This window comes from Callospermophilus lateralis, chromosome 9 (assembly GCF_048772815.1).
Source record: "Callospermophilus lateralis isolate mCalLat2 chromosome 9, mCalLat2.hap1, whole genome shotgun sequence".
NCBI classification, from domain to species: domain Eukaryota; kingdom Metazoa; phylum Chordata; class Mammalia; order Rodentia; family Sciuridae; genus Callospermophilus; species Callospermophilus lateralis.
In genome coordinates, this window is record NC_135313.1 from 63,380,605 (window position 1) to 63,396,884 (window position 16,280).

The 16,280-nt window shown below is 33.6% G+C and overlaps 1 protein-coding gene across 1 annotated transcript in view; it reads right to left on the reverse strand.

The window, feature by feature from the left end:
- Positions 1 to 4,423: 4,423 nt before the first annotated feature.
- The window catches only part of LOC143642157 (uncharacterized), a 46,469-nt gene continuing 34,612 nt past the window's right edge, over positions 4,424 to 16,280 (reverse strand). The window contains exon 2 of the mRNA XM_077110315.1: positions 4,424 to 5,036. Coding sequence (XP_076966430.1) covers positions 4,424 to 5,036 — 613 coding nt within the window. The remainder of the gene's footprint in view (positions 5,037 to 16,280) is intronic.

A 16,280-nucleotide genomic window follows, 5' to 3' on the forward strand; every position in this document is an offset into this window, starting at 1 on the left:
CAGAAGTAGAAGATGACAGATTGATTGTTAAATGAAAAGCTAGAGGCTTTGATTACTTGCGTGAATGAAAATAACATGCTGGAGAATATACCATCTTTGATTACTTATAATCCATGTAAATATTGGTGCACACAAACATTCATAGTCACTCAACTTTGTGCCACGTGTTTTTCTCCATGCCAGCAATCATGCAACTAGTTGAATGAATGCATTCTGAGGTAGTACAGCCACTATTTGTTGATAGAGTTTTCTATTTTCTATCAAGTTCATCTCATGTTTGGATGATTTTTGTCAAAAACCTGGGTCCTGAAATAAATGGTAGGAAGAATCACAGTTGAAGATGAGGTTAATGCAAGCTGACTGCATGAATGAGTAGAGCTTTAGAGAAAGATCATAATAGATTCTTTACCATGGGAGTCCAAAATATTCTTCAATTAGATTTAGTAAATTTACCAGTGGTAGATTATTTGCAGCCTAGCTGCAATTATTCCTTTCCATGAAGCTATTTCTGTTTGCTAATGCAAGTTTGGAGTTCCTTGCATTAAGAGGTGGAGTCTATTTCAGCACAATGTAAATCCGGTTTGTTTTATGACAACTTTCATCAATAGAATATGGAAAAATAATGCTGCACAAGTTGTAAGCATAGACCTTCAGAGACCTCATGAATTGCTGCTTTCTCTCTTGAAACTCTTTATGACCTGTGTGTAAATCTGAGTAACCTTCTGGAAAAGGAGAAACCACTTGCATCAAGCTGACTTATTCCAATCTGTTGTCACCATAGACTAGTGAGACCCTATCTGCCCTGCCAGCTGACTGTAGATGCATGAGTAAAAACACTAGATGAACTACTGAAATCATCATAAATATAAACATTGATAAATGCTTAATGCCTAAGCTGCTAATTTTGAGATGATTTGTTACTCAGTAAATACTAACTGATACATTACATAATAACAACTTATTTCTTAGTACTACAAGTAGACATGCCATTCTATCTGAGATTTAGAATCTTATAACAGATTTCTATAAATGCTCATCACTTGTTAGTAATAATACATATGTGAATATCTTTGAAATATAATCTGCCTCATAAGCATAAAAATATTCATTTTAAATGTTGATTATAAATTTATTTAACAGAGTGCTTTAGAAATGATTTTAAAAGTCTCTATACTTCTGAAAATTATAAAATATCAGCAGATAAAATTATGTTAAAAAATTCTTGTTGATTTTCTATTATAATTATTGGGATAAATTATTGTAACAAAGGCTCTGAAACATGGTAAAATGTTTAGGAATTGATATCTCCCTTTAATGAGGTTACATATTTATAGAAAATAAAATTAAAAGTTTTCTAGTTCTTCTTGAATGGCACTATCTTCAAATGAAAGTTTTTAATGGAAAGATATTTTTCATATGTTTTGCTAAATTTTTTTAGACAAAATATATGCATATAAACAAGCACACATACATACATACATATATACATACAAGTATGAAAATATATCTGTAAATAGATATACATATATGTATGTAATATTGCATAACTTTAATATTCTACAAGCTCTCAATATATCCCAATCACTGCAATAATTTTAATCAAGTTCCTATAGCTGAAGTTTTCTTCTATAATAGACTTTGTTTCTTATGGTTGAGATGATTTGCTAATTGAAAACAATTTTCGTTATTTCAAACTATTTTTGTCTTTTATTAAATTTCACAAAATATTAAATAACTTTTCCTATATTATTAATATTCCAGGAGAGTATCCACAAATATAATTATCATGGAAACATCTCTTTACTTTATAATGATACAATATAAAGTATTGATATGAAGAAAGAGTTCAAAGAAACTAAGTGTGAAGTTATATATACTTACTATGTTATGTTTTGAAACCTATAATTTCAATTTAGTTGAACTAGAGTTGTATATTGTTTCATACATTTAGGGAAGTGCCACATTTTAACACGGTATCTTAGAATATTTAAAACTAAATGTATTTTTTAAAATTTCATATTTACAAGCAAAATAGTGGTTTCCATAGGTCTGCTTGTTCTATATTTTTATGAATACTAGAAGATAAACTATATACCATGATGAATAGTAGTGATTTCATATTTCAACCAGAAATCATTCATGCTTCATTTTCTTACTATTGCATTTAAGCCATTACATCTTACCCAGAGGAGATGATTATAATAATTTATAGAACAGAGTGTTTTTACATTTGGACATTTTTGTCAATCATCTTTGGTAAATATCCAAAATATTACAATAAAGTCAACAGAGATTGAGTGGAAAATGTTTTCCATTGGTTTACTTGATTCTTAAAAGGTATTATAAATGTCTGTGTCCGTTTATTCCAATACCTAGATATCTAATTAACAGAACATTAAAATGTACAAAAACAAACAAATAAACGAAAAAGGATAGGACAATAAAAAAAGGGAAAGAAACCTCAAATCAGGTATCAGCAAGTGGCTGCATTTTTTGAGAAGTTGTTTAGTTTCAGCATAACCTCCTAAGTATAACTTTATATCCTGTATAATCTCATTAAATCAACAAGTTACTTGGTGATCAAGAAGAGCAGACAAAATATAATTGTTCTAATAGAAAAACTGGAAGCAAGTGTTAGCAAAATAATTTAATTTGAATTTTTCTATTTTTACAATATATTCTATGAAGGTTAATTACCCACCAATAAGAATAGGACTGTGTGTCTCCATGATAATCACCATTAGATTAAACTCAAAAAGAAAATGAATTGTAATGCAAAAAAATAAAAATAAAATAAGAGAGCTCATGTATAATGGCATAATTTGGCGTGAACATACTTTATATACAGAGTTATGAAAAATTGTGCTGTGAATGGATAATTATGAATGTAATGCACTCCACTATTGTCATGTACGTAAGAAATAAAAAAAGAATGGATGAATGAATAAATGAAATGAGGATAATGCATTAAAAAAAGAAAAGAAAATGCAGAATTTGCTTCCCAATGGAAAACTGAGGTCATTTAATAATTCTCCATAAAATTTGCCTATAATCTCTTGTATGTAGGGGCCTTAATGAGTACAATATATTCAAGTAACTCTAGTTGAAATAGTAGTTGCTTTTAATTGCAACAGAAGTATAATGTGGTCCTAATTAATAAGATTGCTAATCCTGTTTTCTGCATTTGATGAAATATCCTCTGTAGCTAATACACATATTTCACATGTGACACTATAGTAGATCATAATTATTAAGGCATGATCATCATCAGCCACAATACTTTGTAGGGTCTATTCTTGGTAGCTTAAATATATTATATATAATCCCCTAAAAATCCCATGTCAAATAGTAGGTTAAGACATTTGTACTTGCAAGGTTAAATGTCATTCAGAGAAGTAAACAGCAGGTTTTAGGCTTAAAAACTAGGTCCCTAGATGGTTTTAAAGCCAGTGAAATTCCACTGCACTTTCATTATTGGTAAGTCCTGAGGGAGATCACTATAGTCCATCCCAAATATTTCTTTGATATATTCAAGTTGGCTAGTCAGAGAAACTGCAAACACAAGCATAGCTCTGACATGCTGTCCTTCCATAAAAATAAATTTAAATAGGTCTATATGAGTGAACAGCAGACACAGACAGAAATTTTTCCAACTGATGGCTCCCTCTCTGTCTAGAGAAGATCTTTTCATAGGAACAAGAGATTGGGGGTCTAAGACTTGATGCAAACAAATGACCACAGCCATGTCTTCTGATGACAGCTACAGGAGAGACTTTATCTGCCTAACAAAACATTTGTTCACCTTGTATTATTCTTCTCCACCTCCCATAGATTGTTGCCACCCATCCTTCAGGGGCTACAGGTACCTATTTCTTTGTACACTCAAAATGTTATTTAAGCTTCCACTACCTGGCCCTCCTGTGAGTCTCCCTGTGTGGGGGTGAGGCCTGTGTTTTGGCACAGGAGTTTTTTTTTTTTTTTTTTTTTTCTTCTGTTACTCTACTTTGCTTGATTTCATTGATGATAATTATGGAAACTTCAGAGGGAAAAGAGAAAAATCAAGTTCCCTACAGTTCTTGCTGTGCTGTGGCAAAAGCAGCACTGTTGTCAAATGTTTGAAATACAAAGAACGGTTAGGAATGGCCCTTGCCTCTAAGAACTTGTACCCTAATTGTGCAAACAAGGCACATACATAAGAAATACCAACATAAGAGGACACATCCAAATTGTTTTTGTGGGAGTAGAAGGAGGTCAGATCCCCACTGCAACAGACCATAGCGGAAGTCAATAATAGAGGGTGCTGCACTTCACACTGTATTAAATGATTGCTTCCAGACATCTGTCTAGAGTACAGGCGAGGGGGTGGAAAGAAAGCATTACATACTTAGAAATAAATAGCAGGCTGGGCAAACTGCCTGGCTGGTCAAATACAAACTGAGACTCTCAATGTATAGCTCCTTACCTTTCGGTCATATTCAGCTGGTCCAACTGGTTTGTCTTCACTTTTGGGAGCCTCAAAGACACTCCTCAGCTCATCAAGGGCAATGGAAAAGCGCTCAATCCTGCGTCGACTGGTCAGGGAGTCCTCCTTCAGCACTTCAGGATGGCTGTGTTCCCTGGAGTGGTCACGTTTGTGCTCAGGCCCCTTCTCTCTAGGCTCTGCACTCAATGTCTCTTCCTGTGCTCTGCAAGGCAGTCTTGAGGGATGGAGAGGTTCAGATGCTGATGGCTCCTCTCCTTTGGGCTTAAGCAGTTTGCTTTCCCGAAGCTGCAAGAGCCTGCAACGGCTGCCCTCAGGACAATACTCACTTCTTTGGTAATCACTGGATTCCCATTTCTGCCTCAGGAGGTTCAGGGAGCCCTTCTGAATTGGAAACAGGGGTGGCTCTAGTTTGTCCTGCAATGTCAAGAGATTTTTTTTATTAAAAATGTGCTCAGACATCTTAGTCACTTTCAAGACACCCCTTTCAGGAGCACCAAGCCTTGCTATATGATATCTGGCTCCTGACTTGACCCCAAAGGTTATGCCAGTTAAACTAGAATAAACACATTATTAGGGGAATGGTTTATACAGATGTGGCAATTTAAATAAAGAGACAGGATTTAGGAAAACATGATTTTCTTCCTTTCTCTTCTATGTGAAATCAGCCTTGATAATTCATTGTTTTGTATACTCTGATAAAAGGGCAATTTATGAAAAAGGCAATGAGGCAAAAGGGGTCATTCCTGCCTGTGTCAGTTTAGGATTTCTTTTGGAATTATTGGTTTCTGCAAATGTCTTACTTCAGAAATCATAGTCTAATAGCTAACAGTTATTAAGTTTTTGCTCTAAGGCAAAAACTTTAATAGTAACTCTATATGCACACCCCAGTGTATCCCCAACATTATCACACACAAGTTGGTTCATACTATTATTAACATTGTGCAGGTAAGAAAATCGAGTTGCATGATAGTTGGTCCAGGGTTCTTACTGACAAAGCCTCCATTTGAAATACATTTATGCAACTAAAGAATCTGCTCTCCTAACCACTGAAGCTTAATGCTTTTTGTACTTTAAGTGCTCAGTTCTCATTCATTGTGAAACTAATTGGAATCTCACCTTGTTTTAGAGTTTTGTAGTGTGTAACCAGAAAAACAAGGGGCTGGGGTTGCGGCTTCGTAGTAGAGCACTTGTCTAGCATGTGTGAGGCACTGGGTTCAATTCTGAGCACTGCATATAAGCAAATGAATAAACTAAAGGTCCATCAACATCTAAAAACAATTTTTTAAATGGATAAATATACTTTTACCAGAAACATAGGTGTATGCATTCATATACACACACACTTAAAGTATGGACTGCAAAAGTTACATGCTAACATAAACTTTTGATATATATATATGTGTGTGTGTGTGTGTGTGTCTGTGTGTGTGTGTGTATACACACAAATACACATAACTACTTTCTATTCTAGCCCAGAGATTATGCATTGCAAGTTTGGGGCTTTAAAAAGTAAATATTACTCTTAAAGTATGATGTATTTTCCTGGAAAAGTATTAGCACAATGGCTATGATAAACTATATTATAGACTAAGTCTTGGAAGTATATCAAAAGGTCACCTAACAGAGTAGCCCTAGACTTTGCCTGCCAGCCATGTATGGAAAATGTTTAATGCATTGGGACTTAGTATATATATTAGATTAATAAATATATAAATACATATAAACAAAGTATAGCTTTTGTTAAATAATACTTTACCTTACTATGTAAAAATGTCTGTTAATATTTTCTACTCTGATTTTCATTTAAAAAATGTTTACCCCCATTAAGTTGATTTAATGGTATACTAGTCTTTTGTGGAACAGCTGGCAAGCACTGAACTTAAAGCAGGAGTTCTGTCCCAGTTTTGGTTTTACTAGCTGGGTTACCTAGAGAAAGCTTTATTAGTAAAATATGCTTCAAGTATTCATTTTGAGGATGCATTAGATAATCCATGTGAAATTTCTAGTGTGACTTAGTACTCCTTGACCAATCTTTCCCTGTCTCTTCTTTACTTCTATGCTCCTCAGCCTCTGGAAACCACCATTCTACTCTCATCTTCTATGAAACCAAGAGTTTTAGAGTCCACATATGAATGAGATCAAGTCTTTCTGTTTTTTTTTATTGCATAGTAGGGTGATATAGATAATGATAATGTACTGAATTTTTTTATAAAAGCAACAAGAAAGGAATTTAAATGTTTTCACCACAAAAAAAACAAAAATATTTGAAGACTTTGCTTACCCTGATTTGAATATTATACTATATGTATGTGTGTGTATAAATATCACATGTTTTCCATAATTACATACAATTTTAATTGTGAACTTAAAAATACCAAAATTCGGCATCTTTACTGTATACTAGATTTCACAGTGACTAATAAATCCTATTCCTATCTCTATCTCTTGCTAAAACAATATCATTTTAATTACTAAAACATTTACACAACTCATGATCCTATTAGATCAGAGTGTTTGGGAAAAGAAATTGAGTGTTTTAAGACACAAATCCATAGACTAAACAGTCTGGAAAAATTGGCTTTAATAACATTGTTAATTAATAAGTTTGGATTAATCTCTTACTATGGAAAGTCTCAATTAAAGAGTAGCACCAAACAAGACCTGAATATCTGTTCAGGAAACTGATCAGCATATGTTGAGAATTTAATCAACATATGCTGTTAATGTCTGTCTCGTGTGTAGATAAATAGAATACAGAAAAGATCTTATTAACATGGGATGTTTGAGAAACTGTCACAGCTGGTAATAGTGACCTCTTGAGGTTATTTATTGGAAGAATTATTTCTGAGCCAACCTTGCATAGTTAGGAAAGGAAGGCTGATAGAAAGAAAAATTGGCAAGCCAGAGAGGAGAGTCATTTTCTCCTATTGAAAATGGGATCCAAAAAATTAACACTGAGATAGGCTAAACATAAACCTATCAATTTATCTCACTGAATACAGCTAAAAACCCTGGAGCTTTTATTTAACAATTAATTTAAGAAACTATTGAAAATGAGTGAAAAGGTGAGTTGTCAAGAGGCCTTGGAACCTGAGTCACAATATGGCAGTGGAATCCCTGGGCTTGCCTTTTGCTTCACATGTACAGCACTGCTTGACAGAAGAGTGAGTAGCCCAGAAACCTCAACAAGAGCAGACAAAGGACTTTTCCCAGAAAAATCTTGCTTCCTCTAGTCAAAGAAGGACAAAAGTACAAATTGAAAGACAGAACAGTTTTGACCTTTGGACCTTTGGAAAAACACCAATCAAGAGCTGCAACTAAACCCCCATTCCCATCACCAAAGGAAGGTAGTGAGTCTAGATCATTTATTCCTTTGCTATTCCCTGCCCCACATATTAGCATGGTCATCAGAGAACACTTAGTAGGTAGAAGATTTTTAGTCCCATTTGATTGTTTCCAAGTCCTTCTCAAAGATATCAGTGGAGGCCACCCTGTACTCATGTTCCACCTAGTGGCAACGTACAATTTTAATGTGTGAACTTAAAAATACCCAAATTCCCCATCTTTACTGTACATTAGATTTCACAGTGATAATAAATCCTATTCTTATTATCCTAGGAATAATAATCCTATTCCTATCTCTGTCTTCTGCTCATTTTTCCTCTACTCTGTTTGTATCAGAAGACATTTCACCATCACCCACCTCACTCACGAGACTTTCCTTCTAGTGGGTTGTCATTGGCAGTCACATGGAGAGCAGTCAAGAGGGGTCTCTCCTCTTCCCAGCTAGCCAGGGTGATGCCGATAGAATAATAGTGGGGAACCTGAAATACCACTTCCACCCAGCAATAAGCGAGCCCCCGACTCTTGAGAGTCAAAGGAAGCTAACTGGGGAAACTAGATTTCTAACTCAATTTGGCAATAACAGGGCAACTCCCCTCTTCTGAAACAGACTTAAGACTCAGAATCTGTAATATAATAGAAAAGAATACAGGATACAATTAGAAACCACCACGATCAAGAGAAAGGATCACTCTGATCAAGTTTTCTTCTTAACTTGAAGGGGGAAAAAAAAAAACCTAAAACAACAAAAACTATAAGCAGAACAGGCACCGACATTGAGATCATGGAGATGTTAGAATCACCTGACAAGAGTTTTAAAGTTGCCAATATAAAATGGCTTTCCTGAGGAATTATGAACATGATTACAAAAATTTTAAGTGCAATAGCTTAGGAAAACTGGAAGATACAAAGGAGAAAAACATGGAAACTTCAGAATTGAGATAGAAATAGCTAAATTTTAAAAAATCTGCTGGATGATCTCAATGGAGTATAAAGAACAGAAGGAAAGTATGAGTGATTATGAAGATAAAATGATAAAAACGAAAAATCCCTCAATCTGAACAACACACACAAAACAGAAGGAAAAAAAAAAATAGAGCCACAGAACCTCTGGGACAAGTGGGATTATTAAAAAAAAAAGAAAGAAAGAAAAAGACACCTAACATCAATGCCAATATCATGGAGTATTAGAAAAACAGAAGAGAGATGGCATCACTGAGAAAGTATTCAGAGAAACTGTGACTGAAATCTCACTGAATCTGGCAAAAATATATAAATCTACAGATTCAAGAAGGTGAACTAACCCCCACAAATATCATATCACATTTCAGAAAAAACATTGTGTTAAAATTCTTAAAAGCAATGAGAAAGAAAGGGTACCTTGCCCAAGAGGAAAAACAAATCAAATGCAGCAGATTTTTATCAGAAACTATGGCAACCAGAAGGAAGTAGAGCACTTTTTTTTGGGTGCTGAAAAATAACTACCAACCCCAAATTCTATGTCTGGAAAAATTAACTTTCAGAAATGAAGAGAAAATAAAGAATTCTCAGAAAAGGAATAATTAGAGGATTTGGCGGAAATAAATCTGTCCTAACAGAATGGCTAAAAGGAGTTCTTGAAAAACAAAGGGAATGATAAATAGTAATAATACTCTTGGAACATCAGGGAGGAGGAAAGAACAGAAAGAGCAAGCTCATGGATAGATACACTATACCTCTTTTTTTTTTTTAACTAGGGTTAACAGTTGAAACAAAATGTGTAATAATGTTAACTGATGTCGTTTTCATTAGATATAGAGGAGCTACTTAATATAGTTATGTTATAAACTAGGAAAGATAAAGAAATAAACTCAGTAAAATTTTTACACTTAATTCAAACTTTTAAAATGTTAATGCCAATAGATTGTGAGAAGATCTACATATGTTTATACATATAGGCATATATTTATTATATTTAACATAAATATACTATCTGTAGTGATTTTAACATATCTATGATGCATATTCAAATGGTTTATCTAAGTATTATATATGAGAATGCTCAACTATACTCACTTTAAAGAAGTGCTTACAGGGATTCAGTCATTTATACATGTGTGTGTGTGTATGCATATATATAAAATACTTAGAGAAAACATCTAAATATCTATCATATATGAGGTATGTTAAAAATCACTATAGATTAACCAAAATATGTTCTAAGAAATTTTCAATTAATCCATACAGCAACATGGAAAAGAGGGTACAAAGAGAAAACAAACTAAAATGGTAGATGTAAGTCCCACCATTTCAATTATTACATGAAATGTAAATGGTCTAAATAAACCAATTACAAAAGATTTGTAGGGTAGATTAAAAATATTGTCCAACTACATATGTAAGGGTATTATGCTGAATGAAAAAAAACCCAATCTCAAAAGTGATATAAAAATATAAATCCATGATCACAACTTTCTTATAATGATGACATTATGAATATGCAGAGCAGATTAGTGGTTACTAGGAATTATAATGTGGGGGGTTGACTATGTGGAAGTAGAAAAATTCTGTAGATTGTGGTGTTGGTGATGATAAATGGTATAGAACTAGATATGGACACATTATGCTAATATAATTTTCCTGGATTTTATAATGTACTGTAGTTATGTAAGATGTTATTACTAGAGAAAACTGTATAAATAATCCATGAGATCACTGTTATTATTTTTGCAACTTTCTGTGAATGTATAATAATTTCAAAAATAAAAAGTTGGCACCTAACAGATAAATAATCTGGTAATCACTACTCTAAGTTTTATTCTATTTGTGGAAGGAGGAAAACATCAGCTTTAGCACCTGCATGCACATTTTTAAGTGACATAGGTAGTAAAGCATATAGCTGTCTATAACTTAGACGGTCACACAGGGAACAGCTTTTGATTCTGTAAACTCCTGAGCATCCTGCATGCAGCCTGCCTGTGCCCCAAGAGATAAACATATATTGCTGCTCCCTCTATAAATCTGATAGTCTATGTGTTCTGAAGGTCTCTGGCCAAGACAGGTACTCTGATTCCCAAAGCCTGGCTTTGCCACCAACTGCTGATTGTCTGCTCCATGTACACTCAGGCCCATGGTCTATTGCTTCTCTAGAAACTGCAGACCAGCCCCAGCCTGGCTAAATCACCTGGCTAAACCAACAAGGTAAGTGCTGACCCATACCTTCTCTAAGCCGCCAGGATCCTTTTCAAGTTTGTCAATCCTTCAATCTTAGGCTACCTTATAGTTTTGCCTTGTATCTGAAAGTCTTGTGCGTTGTTTTGTTTTGTTTTGTTTGAGTTACAGTTGTAAGATCTTACACTAACATTTCTTGTTTAGTTTACTATGTGGCTTCTATTTCTTGATTGGAGCCAGATCACTTGTTCTCGTTCAGAGATGTCTGTTGTCTAATTCTGTCAGCAGGTTATGCTGATATATATTTCAGTGTTGTTAGTGATGCTCTGTGCCACTGCTCTCCTGTTACTTGTGTTGCTGTGTGACATGAGGTTGGGGAAACCCTTCACACTCCTGAGCAGGGAGTTGCAACAACATGGCAGAAGGTAGCATGTCCCTGATTTTGTCCCCAAAATACTAGTCCTATATAATGTTCTTCAGAAAATAAGAATTATATGGACAAATGAGTTTAAGAAACTTGATATATATCTCATATGGGAGAATTACAAGGTGTATTTCTTTGTTAAATGCTGTGAAACGTCCTTCAAAAGAAGACCAAGTGATTCAAGTTTGTTCCAAACTTATTGGACTAGGGAGTCTTTTATAATAAATTGCCCCTGATGTCCTGAGGTGTTGTCTTCCATTAGATTCATTTTGATAAATGTTGACATAAGAACGATATTGTCCAAATTATCTTGTTATATTGTGTATACATATGGATATGCAACAACAAATCCCATCCTTATGTACAACTATAATACACCAATAAAAATGTGGAAAGAGGAAAAAAAATCACTAATAAAAAGTAAAACTCAGTTTCCTTTTTAGTATGTATATATATATATGTGTTTATATATAATTGATTATTCATTTCATTTATTCATGAGCTTGGTAAGTTCTTAAAAAGCATTATGTTTATTATCATCATATTTAACAAATAACTTTCATTATATTAAAAATTAGCTGGCATCTGTGAAAGGCCACAAGCTAAGTACAGATTATGAACAAAATGATAAAATTTCCCCAGCATTCAGGGAATTGCATGTTAAGTCAAATTCTAGGTTTGTATGAACAGAGGAAAATTGTTATATATTTTAAAATAATATTATAAAAACATCTGATTTTTTAAAAAATGAGTTGAAATAAAGATTCCAAGGTGTTATACTGGTGATATCCTACGACCATGACACAAAAATTGCAACTATTTATATATAGAGAGGCCTATTTATCACCTCATCTAGCCATGAATAAGCAATATTTAAGAACAACTTGAGTGCACGAAGTTTGAACTTCAATATAAAGAGCTTACTGTCTCTGAGTTAAGCTTCGGCATGTTGATTCATTAAGTCTCATGATGTGCCAAGGTAGATTGAGGTGGGAAGAAACTAAAAACTTCCTTGGAAGCTATAAGATTAACCAATGACCTATAAAAAAAACATTGATGCTTAACACAAGCAATGTTTGCCTTTCAGTACAAATATGTGCTATTTTAGACTGTCAAATATAGCACAAAGTCATTTTGATTCTGTTAATCAACTTTACATTTTCTTTTCTTTTTTTCTTTTTTTTAATGGAGAAAAGAATATACATTAAAAAATTATATACCTAAAACATGAGAGTATTAGACTTCTGAAGTTTTCTTGTTAGGGGATGGTTTTGCTAATTTCAAGGATTTTCAGCCAATATTCTCTTCCTTCGACCTCTCCTTGTACTTAATTTTCCATCCTTCTCTTAGTCTGTGGTAGTTCTTCTAATTTTCTCTCCTATCACAGGTCCTTTGCAAATGATGTTCCTCCTTCCTGTTGTATTCTTCGCTCTCCGATTCATCTGTTATCTATTAATTGTGTTTCTATTCTTAAAGTCTTGACTCCCTTAGAGAGGCATTCTTAACTTTCCAAAGCATTCTAGCTTACTATTTAATCTCCCTTACAATATGGTCTTCATTGTACAGATTATCCCAATCGCAATATCATATTTGTTTGTGTTAGTGTTTTATTTTTGTTTCCTAACTTGAGAAATCCCCAAGTTCAGGGCACATGTCTCTTTTTGTTGAACAGTTTATACTTGGCCTTTAACATAGCACCTGGCAAAAAAATTGTGGTTCAACCAGTAGTAAATGGAATCAATGGTCCAATGCTGTCAAATTTAGGTTTTTACTGCAAATCAGCAGTAATATATGGAAATAGTTCTTTTCCCCCTTCTTCTTCTCATATAGATTCAATGTATGGAACAACATTTTTCCTGGGATTAATTTAGATTCAGAAGATCTTCAGGGACACCCAATTAAACACATTTTTAAAAATCACCTGATGTGATTTTAAGGAAAGTGGTCTGAGATTCATACTTTGAGAAACACTAATAAATGGAACAATGGCTTACATTGAATTACAGAGATAAAATCTGCCAAGATTTAGGAAATACACATCTGACACTTATGCTAGGATTCCCAAAATTACGCTTCTTGTTGCTGCCAGGTGATCTGATCCCTTGTGTGAAAGAGTATCAGGCCTGCAGAGGGAGAATTTTTAAGCACACATGGGACAGCCTTTGCAAAACTAAGTTGTCAGACCATTAAAAACTGAGTTCTTAAAAAGTGTTCTTGTATCTTGTGATCTCTGTAGTTATAAGAATTATCTCCTGCCTCTATTATTGTTAACAGTGATTTTATTCCTAATCATAATAATAATGTCAAGTTTGGGGTCCGTTGCATAAAACAACAAGAAAAATAGCAATGGTGTGGCCTGTCAAGGACATAATTCTGCTCAGAAAAAAAAAAAAAAAGTTTGTGTGAGTATTCGAGAGAAGAAAAATTACTAAATGCTTCCTCATTCTACTGAAATTCCCTAAAGTCAAATTTTAAACAAGCTTTGTAAATAGTCTCCTATGGTTGATTTACTAAGACTTCTTATAAGTCATAACCCTCGTTTCTTGTATTTGAAGACATGCTTTGGTGTACTTTCCTACTAAGAGTGTTTCAAGTTGAAAGCATGGTTATTTATCAACTTGAAACACATTTCCAAATCTAATAAATATATGATTAGGACAGAAACATAATGAGTGAAATGTTTTAATCAGCCTGCTAGATGACAAGAGTGACAAAAAACACTGTCACCTTTGAGCTAAATTTCTAAAAGGAAAACTCATCCTGAAGTAATAATTTAATAGAAAAGCATTCTTTATATGTAAATGTGCCTTGAAGCCCTTTTGTAGTTATTAAAAATAAGAGAACATTCTAAAGTACAATATAAGAGGAATATTTTACTGAATTATGGTCTAGCCACACAATGAAACTGTATAGCCATTTCAATGGTAAATAAAAAAGACAACAGAGATATCGAAATACATTTATGGCATAACATTAGGCAAAGAAGTGCACAGAAGGGACTCTATTTCACAGTGTCAAGACATATGCATATGTTCAAGAACCGAAAGAATTTTTGAAAAGGAAAACAATTGTACTGCTGTATTGGGATTTAAGACAGTTGGTTTTTCTATACTTGAAAGAAAAAAAATAAATCCTATCTTTAGCAGCACAGGTTTAAATTGTGTACTTTCTTCCACGGGAGGTGGGAAAGCAAACAATTATAGATTTTTCTGGTATATTTTTTAATTTCTCACCAATCTCTCTAATACTTATAGCATCAAATTCCAATATTCTCACTTTTCACTAAGCACAGAATGACCATTGAAAGTAATTTAAATCCAAGAGTCAGTTTACTGCAATCATCTCTGTTTTAAATTACAACACTATCTCCTTCTCCAAAATCAGCATGCAAAGCCTCTCTTTTCCCTCTGCTGGTAATAAATATATTTATTTACATTACTTCTATGAAATGATACCTGTGCCTGCAAGTGATGACATTTTCATTGCTCTAGAAGTGTGGCACTCTATGTCAAGTAACCTGTCAAAGGTTATATCAGAAAAGAATACAAAATTCAGCTTCAGGAACTCAAGAGGCCTCCTCAATATATTTGCTGTGGAGATGTAGATGGATGGTTTTTTGCTGAAATTTGCAGCTAGAGGTTCTTGAGGTGACTGTTTAACTCTGTTTCATTCTCTGCAATAATTTAAAGTTGACTTTGAATTTCTGAAAACGGCATGCTGCACAGGGCCTGGATTGCATGCCAGAGCTGTTTGTACAATAATTTCAGTCACAAATCAATTTCTTTTTTCATGAAAGACTAAAAAATGCCTCTCTTTCTTTTCATTGTTTCTACTGGTCTCTCTCTACTCTCTTTTCCCAAGCCTCACCACCCTCCTGCCCATTTTACTTCACAGATCAGAGCACCTCTCCTGATGCCCTTTAAACATGATTATAATTACGTTTTTCAGATATCTAGCAATTTTCATACAAACTAAAATTAGGAAACATTTTTATCAGAATGAAGGCTCTGGCAATTTGAGAATAAAAAACATCAGAGTGGAATCAAAGGTATTATTGGATAGAACTTTTTTCTAGTGGACTTCTCAAAGTTTTCGTAAACTACAACAATGTGACTACAAAGGGAAAATATTTTGCAATACAATTCTAGCCTCCTTTAAAAGGGTAGCTAATGATTCCAACAAGATGATAGAACATAAGTAAATTGCAAGGCTTATCAGCATCAACAAGCTGCAGTTTCAATCTACAAAACAAAAGGTTTCCAAGAACCTGCCAAATTTATGTTGTCACTAAGCCAGATTCTCTGCCAATGAAACCCTTAAGTCTTGCAACTGTAGGAAGCAAGTTAAGGTTAGGGAAATAGTTCAAACTAGCACTTTGCTACAAAGCTTTAGCTTTTAAATCCCCCAAATTAGGTCTATTATATTAATATTAGTGCAATTTAATTTTCTGTCTTGTTTGCATTTTCTATTGTCTGCATTTTTGTTGTGATTGAGAAATATTCTCAGACAATATTTATTTTTAGTGAAGAAATTCGAATGGCAACAATTAAAATTGTTTGTTTGAAAAAGAATTAACTGATATTTTAAGGGAGGGAAATTTATATTACTCTTGCAGATAGTTACTGACTATCTTTACCTGATAAGGATGCAAAAGAAATGAGCTGAGTTTCAAAGAAATAGCATTTTCAATATTAGAAAAAAAAATCTCATTACAGCTTTAATGTTAGATGTTGCCAATTTCAATAATTTTTCTGTTATTCTAAGTTCATCAAAACAGATTTTCAATTAGTTTTCCTGCTGAAAATGTACCTAACAGTACATTCCTTAATTTGCCACTAATAATATGCATGCATAATTCATATACACGAGGAAAAAGATAGG